Here is a 12,700-nt window from a genome sequence, read left to right on the forward strand (position 1 = left end):
GGTTCGAGAGAAATGTGATTATATTTAGTGAAAGTTATAGTTAATTATGAGTTAATGTAGTTGTTTGTAAAAGGGAACTAAAACTTTGACAGAAATATTATGTTCTTTGAAGTATGAGACCATTATGTCTATCCTACTATACTTGTACTGTATGTGTATAGAATTTAATCTCGTATTTATTTATTTATTTATTCATATTTGATTTTTAAAACACCCTCCTTTTATCATTAATTTTTGCTCAAGTACTGTGGTTTTTTTTTAAGCATTGTTTTTAATGATGAAGCCCATTTATCAAATATAATCTTTTAAAAAATAAGTGGAGTTGCATTTGATGAAATGGGAGCTTTTATATACAGTCTCTGTTTAATCTTCCTGTTCTTTGCCTTTCATCCCAGAAAGCTTCTGTGGAAGCCTGAGAGAGATCTTGTAAGAAATTCTGGGTTTCCACAGAGTAGAATTTGGAAACTACTGTTCTAATCTATTTCTGTCATTTTACAAATGAGAAATTGAAACTAAAAGGTCTACTGATTTGTCTAAAACTCACATAGTGGAAGAATTATAAACAAGAAGAGCTATGGTTTTCTGACATCTGATATGATATTCTAATTAGCTAGGGAGTTTTTCTAGTACGTACGAAGATATTTGAACTTTTTGATGATTGAATATATTTTTTCATCTCTCTGTGCAGCTGTCTTTTCTCTGGCACATCCTTAGCTACCTGTTTGCTACCAGGATACTTCTCTTACTTGCTCATGACTCACACCAGCCCTATAAATCTCTTTATTACCCTTTAGTTAATGGCTTGATTCTCTTTGTCCTCTCAAAGGTGAGAGGACATTACTTTCATTACTTACCTGACATAAATGGCTACCTAGGCATTTATCATTTTGGATTTTAGAAAGAAATTGTTCCTGATTATATCCATCCATTTTCTCTTTGCAGCTTCTTCGTGATCAATTTCATTATAAACCAATTTTGACGAAAAAGCAATTTATCCAATGTGGGTTTGCAGAATGGAAAATACAGATTGTTTGTGATGTTTTGAATTGTGTGATGAAAAAGCACAAGGAATTAAGTAGTCATGAGAAGGTAATTTTATGAGTAAATTTAATGCTAATTTATGCTAAGTGGCCCAGTATTTTAATGTATAAAGTCAGTACTCTAGACAGCCAAATTATTGAGTGCATAGTACAGTTATTATATTATTCACAGATTTGAGTAACCTTATAAAGCTTTATTTTTTAAAAAATTTTTTGCCTTAAATACTAGTCATTTGTTTTTACACATCTGTGACTTGGAACAGCTAGTCCTAAACTAACAGTTCAGAGATAATACATTTTCATCACTTCTTAGTTTTTAAAAGACATGTAGTCTCATGTCTCATTATTTTGTTAGTTATATTTCATATATGAAAATCTAAATGATAATGGAATTTAAATATACATTATGTTTTCACACAAAATTTATTATGTCTAATACTTTTTTTTAGACTCCATCACAGCAAAAAAAGAAGATCAGCTGTGGTAAGTCAGAACCTTCTTCGAACAATGAGAAAATATCTGCAGAGGCTGTTGGCATTGACATCACTGGCAGGTTTATGACTTCAGGAAAGGTAAGAAAATACAAAGAAAATGTGTCATATAGTTTAAGACTTATCTGCCTAATTCAATATATAGGGTTTGCTTTTCTGACTGGCACCTGGTGAAACATTCTAGTCAGATATTACTAGAGTGCAAGGGATTTTTAACAGTGTATACCATTGTCTTGGGAACATTTCTAAAGTTATATCAGGATAGAAATATAAAATTGAACAGCTTTCTCTTTATGTTTCTTATTTCTACTTCTGCCTCATTTCCCATATAGAATAGTGGTGATTTAGAAAGATTATATTATACAGTCATCTACATTTACTTTTAATTATGGATTTTTTTTCTTCCTAAAACATGGGAACATATGATGAGCCTACCATTAGTAACAGTGATAGGTTATGATGGTTCATTTACATATGTTCATATTTCTTTAACCAGGAGTATGAATTATCTAATGACTGGTAGTCCCTAAACCTGGAATCTGGTTTTGGATTAGTGTTTTGAATATGTTCTCATTGTTGATAGATACTTCTTCGCCTTTGTCTGTTTTGAGTACCTGTAGCTAAATGAGTCCAATGTATTTTGAGATAACTCTATCTCCAAGGGAGATTTAAGCTAAAATATTATTTTATAATGATAAATATACTTCTAGCTGTCTTCCGTCTGAGAAAAACGCTGAGAATGAAGCATAGAATACCAGATGAACAATCAATATGTAATTAGATGATAAAAGATGTGATAGTGACTGACTGAAGTAAAATCTAGACAATTATTTCTGCCCTAATCCAAAATATACAAGTTATATAAATTTAATCTGTGGATACTTTTATACCTTTTGTTTTTAAGTGAAATTTTACTATGAAGAAAAGACTCTTAGGCCAATAACATTTTTTTTTTTAATGTGCCTATTTTGCTCTAGGTAATAAGGTCAGTACGAAAACGAATTATAAAAAACATCATTTTTTAATCAGTGCCCATAGTTCTTGTCTACTAGAATCTCTAGCTTGTCTAACTATTTTTAGCTTTACATGGTCTTATTTTTTAACTGTTCAATGATTTATGTCTTGTATCTTTCTCCAACTAGAATATATATAAAAACACAGATTGTCTTATACTTATTTTTTTACTTTCGTTGTGCTTAACACAGGATTAGGTACACCGTAAGCACTTATTGAGCATGAGTTGATATAACAAAAAGTACTTTTCAATCTTCTATTTCAGTATGGGGGTTGAAGGGTAATCTAAATTGCCCTAACAAAGAAAAATGCAAAATTTCAAGACATTAGACTTATTTTTAATTTTCTTTAACAAAGTTTTTTCTGTTATCCATCAAAATTAAGTGAATTACATCTGATCTTTAAGTTCTCAGATTTAGATCTTAGACTCTGTACAGTATATTTCTTTGCTCAAGGCAAAAGTTGAGTCAGTACTAAAGCAAATTGTCTCCTTTCCTAGTGCCTTATACAGAATGCTATTTGTATAACTTCTGTGTCACGTAAGTTAAGTTTTTATAATGCATATGCAGACTCTTTGTAAGCAGAAAGTAGGTAGAAGAGTCCTGTGTAAATGCATGGTTCGACCCAATGCCTTTTTGTTAGGACTTTTCCTTTGTCATTGTTAAGTTTGAATTGTTAACTGAAGGTCTAATATATTATATGTTTAATAGGCAAAAAAATTGCTATGCATACTACTCGAGAGCTAGTTCTTGATTATTTATATGTGAATTGTGTGGCAACCTCTTTTTTAAATAACTTTTTATTATAGAACATTTTAAACATTTACAAAAGTACCCATCATCCATTTTCAACAATTTATCAACTCTTTGCTAATCTTATTTCCCCTTATTGCAACTACTGTCCCCAACATCTTCCCCCCCGCCCAAACTGGAATATTTGAAACAATCTTAGACATTATTAGATAAATATTTCAGTGATTTTTCTAAAATATAAGAATGATTTTTAAACAGTTATAACCACATTTTAATCATCACACACAAAAATTAGTCATAATCATAACGTTTGATATATACACTATATGTGGTAATTTAATCTTTTTAAAATCTTTAAAGGAAGATTGAGTATTCCTTCTTCAGAAAAACTGTGTGTGTGTTTTAAGATAATTGGTGAGGAAAACATTGAAGCATTTCTTATGTATTTTTCTTTATGCAGAAGAAAGCTGTGGTGATCCGTCACCTGTATAATGAAGATAGTGTTGACATTCCTGAAGATACATTAAGTACAGTAACAGATGTTAATGAAGCATTTGAGGTGTCTGTCTTAAAGGATACCGAAGTAAAGATTTCTGAAGCCAGTGTCCCTGAAATCAAGGCTGAGCAACAAGTAAGAATTTTGGACTTCTTTAGCAGATGCCAATATTTCCTACTATGATATAAGATTATTTCAGCATCTACACTTTGGAATATTTCTAGCCTTTTGAATTATTATTTATGACATATTACCTATGTTACCATTACTTAAAAGTCAATAAATCTTACTGAATATAATTCAACAAATGTTATTTGCTGCTTATGTTTAGGGTACTGGGCTGAGTGTTATGGGTTATGCAAGAAGAATAAGACATGGTACTTGGCTTCAAGGAATGTACAGTCTAATGAGAGAGATACACTACTTTGCACAGTGGAGGTTCTCTACCATCTGTTTCCTATATTGGTGAATGGAAAAGACTGGTACTTCATTGCCTTTTTATTTTCCTTTCTGGGTCTTTGCTGTCCTTTTCTGTCTGTCTTAGAATACCATTTCTGTTACTGTTTATTGTCACAGGCCCCATGATATATATATAATCTCTACTACTTCTGCTAAAACTTTTCTTTCTATCCTTCCTGTATGTCTTATGAGTTCTATACATCTCAGTATACAGTTGGTATTTATAAAAACTACCAGATGGATTTTGGGCTTATTTACCTTTATATGACAAACTGAAAAATCTCAATGCCCTGTATTGTTTTTGTTCATTTCCTCTTAGCTTTGTGCTAGGCATTGTAACAAGAAGCTAATTAGTCATGCTTTTATTATATTACCTGGTATTGTTTAAGAGCATTATGAAAATTAACTCACCTCTCATAAGAACCATATGAAGTAGGTACTGTTGTTATCTCTTTTTTTAGATGAGGAAATGGAGGCATCAGGGTCATAAATCTCCGATGAACTAGTTTAAGTGTTCAAGTAGTCTGCCTCCAGACATAGCACTTTAACTCTCATTCTAAACTGCCTCTCCTAACTATTGAAATAACACAATGGAAATGGGAATATATTGGTTTTAAAGGAATTTCAGTTTATGTAATATTTTTTTAATCTTTCTAATAATTTTAGGACATAAGAGTTAATCCTGAGATTACTGAATTACGGACTATGCTTGCTGAATGCCAAGAAAAGCTTAATAAGATGACTTGGATAGAGAAAAGGTTAGACTCTTTGGAAGAAAAAATGAAAGGAAAAGTGATGGTAGATGAAAAGACGTGGACTAATCTTCTAAGTCGTGTCACTCTTCTTGAAACAGAAATGCTTTTGTCTAAAAAGGTATTTTTTTTCCTTATCATTTATAGAAGATCTCAAATACAATAATTTCTTTTATTGTTATTTGTATGTTCGTTTGGAGATACTAAATTTAAGAATATGTAGGTAATGGGAAAATGTGTAGTTAGAATGAAGTCTTGTTTAAATGTAGCTTGTTTTGTTGTTGTGGCTATTGTTTTTCTCTTCATCAAATAAGATAATCTGAAAAACCTGTAAGTCGAGCTTTTAGAGCTGTTAATAATAACCAAAATACTTAAAGTGAGGTAAGGATATGATTGATTTTGTTTATGAAAAGCTTGAAATTATCTTATATCTCTTACTACTGCAAAGGGCCTGTTTTCATAGGGTGAAGAAAGAAAAGTTGGCAGGAGAGGAAAAATTAAAATTATAATTCTTTCTTTCTTTTTTCATTCATTTACTTCAGTCATATTATGAACTTCATAAAAATAGTTACCAAATTTGCCATTGTCTTATCAAATCTGAGAAATCTGTTTCTTATTTGAATTTCTTGCCTATCTTTCCTTCCTAGAGAGTAAAATTGGTAGATTCAAGAAGTTTACTCTCTGCTTCCACATTTAAAAGATTAATTCTTATACATAAGAATATATATATGTATTGCTCTGTGAATAAAATAATTAAAAATATTTAAATATTTATCATACCACCTTTATATTTTATGCTTGGCAATAAGAATATAAAATGAGAACATTTTTCATTTCATTTAGTTATAAATATTCAACTTTATTATTCCAGAATGATGAATATATAGAGTTTAATGAAATGAGTGAAGACTGTGCTTCTAGTAGTGACATGGATCTTCTGAATCCTGGTAAGTTCTTAAATGGTATTAGTATTGGTGGTATCATAAGGAATTTTCAGAGAAATAATTTTTATGGATATATGGTAATTTCAATGTTTTCAAGCCTTATTTTTTTTTGAAATTGCAAAGCTCCTAGAACATAAAGAAAAATGCATCTATAGACTACTAAAGCCAAGGATTGCTTAAGAAGCCAGCTTACATATCTTATATTACATCGTGGGTAAATAAATTCCAGGGTACAAAATTGCAAACTTTTAGAGATATTGGCCACCGGGGCTTCTAGTTTAAACTTACATAGTAACTTTCTCATATGTAAATAATACATGTAAGAGAAGAAAACACATTTGTCAGTAAGTAACCTGTAAAGTATTGCAAACCTCTTGAATTTGAGCAGTTTTTTGTTGATGATGATAAAATGAGGAAGATCTAGAATTAAGATAGGTGTTCTCCATGTCTCTTCACTAGGCTACTGACATTTCCAGTGTGACTGAGCAGCAAGGATAAGATTTGTTTTCTGGTTTTTGGTGATAACTTTCATTTTTTTGATTCTCACATTTTTTGAAAAGACAAAGGTCTAAATTTTGTCTCATGTCTATGATTAAATTATATTTGTAGAAGAGATATTTTGTCCAATTGAGAATTCATCATAAAGTTAAATGTTAATACCTCAGATGTTTAATATCATAAAATTTTTCAGCAACTACATACATAACAATAATAATAACTAATATTTTATAGTACTGACTATGAGCTTGATACTGTTCTAATTGCTGTATTAACTCATTTAAATCTCAGAGCAACCATGCAAGGTAAGTATTATTGTTATCCAGATTTTACAGACGAGGAATCTGAGGTATAGCAACATTAACTGACTATGCCAAAGGTCCCATAATTATTGAATGGTGGAGAAGATTTGAATCCAGGCAACTGGCTCTCAAGTTTTCTCTTAACCGCTACATATTTAATGCACATACCAATTTTATCATACACAGACAATTTCAGTGATTAGGTTATTAAATATAATTATTTGAGATGCTATTTTAGGCATTATTATAGACTGCAAATTTCATATTTGGTAAAATGTTAACTTTTCTCTGTTATAAGTCATGTAATTTATTCATCAAATATCAAAGCTTGACTAAGATCCTTGAGAGCAAAAACTTTATATTATGGTCTATTTGTCTAACAGACAGTAAGTACATTTGTTCATCTTTCTCCAGTATCTACATATAGTAGAGCTCAAATATTTATACATTGAAAGAATATTGAATGCCTACTACTTGAAAAACATTGCCTTTTGCAAGTTTGATTTTGCATATTCAAGCTTATCTTTTTTGAATAACTTATTATTACAGAATATATGTTTAATGTATTTAGAAAACACATAGCCAAATTCAAGCTACTGCGCTAGGACTTAGAGTGATAAGCAGATACGTCGCTATCTGTAATGGATTATAGATTATGAATAAAGTTAATATGTAGTCTCATAGATTTTATAATTTGATGTAGTTTTAAAAAGTCAAGTTTCTAAAGCCTTACACATTATGCTTTACATATACATGCCATTTGGAAGCAGAGCGTTTGATTCATTTGGATGCAGACAGCAGTAATGTACCACTCTAGTCTTAGGATCATGTTAAGTCAGGAATGATTTTTGTTAGATTCCAGAATTTTTTTCCTTCTATCAGAAATACAGTGTTCCATAGGAAACTGTAAGGCATCTCAGTGTCTTGGTAAGAATGATTTAGGAGAGACTTTTAAAGACTGGGTTTGGATTAGGTGATTTTGGAGAGAATTTAAGGAAATGAGGCCTCTTCTGATTTGGGTGCTGTCAGGAAGCAGGAGCAATTTGATTGATGATAAGAAGGAAATGGGGCTGAAATTTTTAATGGAAAAGAAGCACTCATGTTAGCAGGGAGAGAGCTATGTCTGGTCATTTTTGTGATTATGTGGTGTTCTTGTTTTATCTGTCTTCAAACATGACAGTTTTTTGTTTTCATTAGTTTTATTAAGGTAATGAAGTGATCTTATATGATGTTATTTTCTATAAAGTTACATATATTCAGTAGAGGCTGTAGTAACTTAGGTGTTAATTGCCAGATAGGCCACCAGCTCTAAGGACTGTTTCACTTTTTTGTTTGTTTTGCTTTGTTTTGGGCCTTTTTCTTCTTAGAAGAAAAAAATATTATTAGTAAAGGTGTGGCACCTCAAGAGTGTGGTTTGTTCCAGTATGACTAGAAGGAAGGGTACATGTGGGCACATGAAGGAAGTTGAAGCAGAGGAGTGGAAAGACCAAATCGTGGAGTTTATCCCAGAGTCATAAAAAGATTTTTAGCAAGGCTAGTATTCTCAGACTTGTGTTTCAGAAAGTCATTATAAAAGCAGAATAGTGTTTGATTAGAGGAAAGTAACACAAGCAAGGATGGTAATTTGAGGGTATTTCAGTGATAATTATTTCACAACAATAATGAGAGTCTCTACTAAGGCAATAATAGTGAGGATAAAGAGCAGGTAATTTGTTTGGGAGATATTTAGATGTTAAAATTGATAACCCTTGATTACTGGTAGAAGTAAAAGGAGTGAAGGAAAGGGAAAAATATAAGACTGACTACTTGTGTTTGACTCATGTGATTGAGTAGTCGTTACTATTTAATAAAATAGAGAATTCAGGAAGAGAAGGTTTGGGGGGAAATGGTGAGTTCACTTTCAAGTATGTAAAATTATATATGAAACACTTAAGACAGAATATCCAGAAATCAGTTGGATATACACATTGGTCTTTGATTTGGAAGTACTGGCTTATAAATTATAAATGGTAAAGGGCCTAACTGGTTCTCTTAATGGAATAAGGTGATAGTTCCCCTTGGCAGTGAAAGAGTAAGGGTCATATGGGGAGAGTTGTCTAGAAGATCTAGTGTCCCATATCTTAGAAGATCCTCTTTTAACAGTCACTACTGAAACTCCATACCAATTGGCTTCAGGCACCTGACTTCAGGGACTGCTGCTTTCCTCTTTCCTTTCCTTTCCTTTTTAACCTAAATTCAGTTACCAATTATTTTCTCAATCCCATATAGCACAGCTAAGAAACCACTATGTTTAAATAAGCAAGACTTTACTAAAGGCTCAGGAAATCAACAAGAAAAATTATCATAGAAAGTAATATATACTTAAGTGATCTGGCTATTAAATATGGCTGCTGTTCTGTATATTCTCCACTCTATAACCTTATAGGCATGTTGCTCTGAATAAGCTTCACAGCTTGCCTAATACCAGCTTTCTCCTACCATGAGGCATACCCTTAAATAAGACTAGATACCTCAAAATCTAGGCCCCAAAAAGGAGGGCTAAAAGAGCCATTCCCTTACCTTCTATTCTTTCTGTCTTTCCAGTGCTGGTTCCCTGTCCTAGGATCTCCTCCTTTTTGGAATGACATAAAAAATATTCAGTACCTTCAGAGAACACCTATGTCTACCCATGGAAAATAATCTAAGATTTAGGGTATAGTAGATATAGTACCTGCCTGATTTCAAATTATTTCTTAAAATTACCTGTTGTCCACAGCCCTTGATAAAAGGTCTATGTCTAGCAAGCCGTCAGAGTTGTACTATGTGATATTGATCCCCAGGCTCAGCTAATTGGATCAAAAGTAGGTGCCAAATTTGGGGAATACTAATCCAAAGTGTATTGAACCAAATTATATTGCCTTGCTTAGAGTTTGGAATTAGGACACCAAAAGTAAGTCTGTTAAATGATGTTGAGCCTGAGCTGGGATGGACATTTTGTCCAGGTTCATGCTGATGAGTAGGCAGAGAATGCTATTCTACAGAGAAAAGCAGAGGAATGGAGCAAAGGGCAAGAAAAGTAGGCAAGAGAAACTGTGGCTCTATGAGAGATGAAAGTTAAAGTCTTCTAGTTGTTTCAGTCCTCATGTGTTAATCTCCTAACTGAGGTTGTTTGTGTAGGCCAACAGTAAAGCTATCTTTATGTAAACCAGTTTAAATGGGCATCTGATTTTTTTTTTTTTTTTTTTTGGACTTGGTTTTGCAGCCAAATGTACTCTGACTAAAAAAGGGCTTACAGGATTGATTCGACAGGAGCATGTCTTATCTGTGATGTTCTGTAATTGATTCAGTTGTAGGACAGATTTGCTATCATTTTTTCAAATTAATGATACTGGGATATCTGAAATGTTGTTTTTCAGTTCTTTAGAAAATAAAATCTGTGAATCTCGAATTTTAAGCATTATTTTTTTTTCATATGTGTCAACTCAGGATAGAATATTTCTTGATTTTTAAAAGGTACGTATAGCCAGTTTTAGTAATGGTTGCCACTTGCTGCAGAACAATAGTAAAAAAATGTGTGAAATGTTTAACCCTTGCTGAATAGAAGCACTATTGATATTCATTATTTAATATATATGCCGCCATTTTAAGAAAAAAGATATACATGAGTTGATAGCTTATATTTACAAATAAATTAACTTGCCTATTTATTAAAACTGATTGCTATTATGATAAGGATAATATTGCCTTTGGTAATTTTTATTGGCAAATTTTTAATATCTACATCTCCATAGGAAGGCTATTATCTTAAAGAAATACTAAAAACTTGTCTTCAGTCTATACTAGTTGCTATTTTATATTAAAATATTGTTTGTTTTTCTTCCATCTATAAAAATGAATTTTAGATGTTTGACTCTACTGCAAAAGGAAAAGTAACATAAACATTTCTTTACAGATAGAAAAAGCAAAATGGAGAGGCCAGCAAGTATTCCTCCATCCTCTGGTTATAGTACAGCATCATCAGATTCAACTCCCAGAACCTCTACTATTAATTACTGTGGTTTGAAAGAGATTTCACAGGTAAGAAAAACTGGCAACCGCTTAGATGATTTCCTTTCAAAGGTCAGGAGAACAAGCAAGCATTAGTTTTAGTTCTGTATACTGCTGGCAAGAAAAATAATGAAACTGTGTAAATCTTAATCTCACAAATATTTTTTGTGATAAGTAAACAGTACTTAATGTAATATTTCAGACTGTTTTATATGTTCACGGTCCATCTTGGATGGTGGTTTACATTGAAAAATTGCCTAAATTTGTTGCTTTTTAAATTAAAGGAAACAACAATCCAGAAAATGGAAAGGATGAAAAAAATGTAAGTAACAGAATCGGGCAACAGAAATTCATTTCTCTGTAGGGAATTGTATTGGATTACAGTATATATAGAATGTACATATGTGTTTTCAAACCTTAAAGGTCTCTCAATCAGGTGTGGAATTTCCTTCAAGACTCCAGTGGATAATAAATCTACCTACAGTTATGTGTTTGTGAGATGAGTCACTGTTTTGGTTTCCAACAAGTGAAGTAAAACATTGTTAATAGAATTAACTGTGGATTAAAAAGTGCAGAGATATTTTTGGTTGATAGTTAATCATGGGCATTATCTATTTTTGATAACTGAATTATCAAAATATTAAATAATATATGTAGATGGATAGTTTGGAGACATTTTCAGGATTGTTAAAGTATTGGCTAGTCTTTTTCAGCAAGTTATTGATAAGATTATACAAAAAAGGATACTTTTAGTATAAATGACATTACATGTGATTTTTAAAGAGCAGTTCAAAGGAAATATAAAATGAAATTGTATAGGATTATTATGCAGCCTACTACTTTAAAGAACTATTTATTCTTTTGGAAGTTGAAAAGTACTGAAATAACAGCCCAAGAATTAGAAACTCTTAATCGACTCTATTTGTTTTCCTCTGCTTCGGCCGTAGTATACTTAAGTTTATTAATAGTAACTACCAATATTTAACAAAAATATTTAAATTTTAGACTCAAAAGCATAATTTCAACAACTTAAATCATATTCTTCATTATGAATTATTTATTTACTTAATGTGTTGTTTATATTTCAGGTTTGAAGAAACTGCAGAATTACTGAAATGTCCAAATCACTAACTGTAGAATTTTCTGCATGAACTTCTCTAGGAATTTGACTACTGTACATGTTGTATATAAGAATTCTTCATACATTTTTAATATACTGCAATATTTTTATTAATAGTTTGAGTTCCATTGGTATATGAGTTTTTCATTCATTATTGAATAAATACTTTAATATATTTGAGCTATGATTACACTGCTTTACTCTATTTCACTTTTCTTAGGAAAAACTTATGTTCCAGCACATTTCTTTTACAGAGTGAAATCATTACAACACTGTATTTTTGTGTTGACATTTGTTGGCAGTGTGCTAAGTAATATGTTTTTTAAAGTACAGGCTTGAGGACCATGGTTTACACATCCTGTTCGAAATACTCCAACTGGGACTTGCATATTGTACCCAGGAGGCTCTCGAATATACCATCTTGCCATCTGTACTGATGAATAAGTTGTAATGGAAAGTTAAAAATGCTCATTGAAAATAAAATAAACCAAAAATACAGCTACCTTCATGCTTAGTCAAAAAGCAGCAATACCTTTTCAATTAACACTGAGAAAATAAGGGAATGATTCTCCTTTTGTAGTTGAGAGCAGGTCTGAAGTTTCATTGTGAGAAATGTGTTGAGTATTTTAGTGCTTTATTCCATAACACATTTTAACAACAGCAGCACAGACACAGACGGTGGCCATCCAGTATTAGAAGATACACACTGAAGTTTTGGGGTTTTTTTAATGATGAGAAGTTATAAATTTTTTATTTATTTATTTTTTTTTGGAGAGCGAAAAAGCCTTAGATGAAGTTAGAGGGAA

At 31.6% G+C, this 12,700-nt stretch overlaps 1 protein-coding gene across 2 annotated transcripts in view; it reads left to right on the forward strand.

The window, feature by feature from the left end:
• Positions 1-11,947, forward strand: part of CEP44 (centrosomal protein 44) — a 30,560-nt gene extending 18,613 nt beyond the window's left edge. Inside the window, exons 4-11 of one of the 2 annotated variants that reach the window (XM_063077014.1) lie at positions 943-1,089; positions 1,490-1,612; positions 3,758-3,928; positions 4,919-5,125; positions 5,876-5,951; positions 10,680-10,804; positions 11,059-11,096; positions 11,863-11,944. In XM_063077014.1, the coding sequence (XP_062933084.1) occupies positions 943-1,089; positions 1,490-1,612; positions 3,758-3,928; positions 4,919-5,125; positions 5,876-5,951; positions 10,680-10,804; positions 11,059-11,096; positions 11,863-11,905 (930 nt within the window). In that variant the 3' untranslated portion in view covers positions 11,906-11,944. Of the gene's footprint in view, positions 1-942; positions 1,090-1,489; positions 1,613-3,757; positions 3,929-4,918; positions 5,126-5,875; positions 5,952-10,679; positions 10,805-11,058; positions 11,097-11,862 lie in introns of both variants that reach the window. The other variant, XM_063077015.1, reaches the window with a different exon arrangement.
• The last annotated feature ends 753 nt before the right edge of the window (positions 11,948-12,700 follow it).

The sequence above is a fragment of the Cynocephalus volans genome, chromosome 13, assembly GCF_027409185.1.
Source record: "Cynocephalus volans isolate mCynVol1 chromosome 13, mCynVol1.pri, whole genome shotgun sequence".
Taxonomy (NCBI): Eukaryota; Metazoa; Chordata; class Mammalia; order Dermoptera; family Cynocephalidae; genus Cynocephalus; species Cynocephalus volans.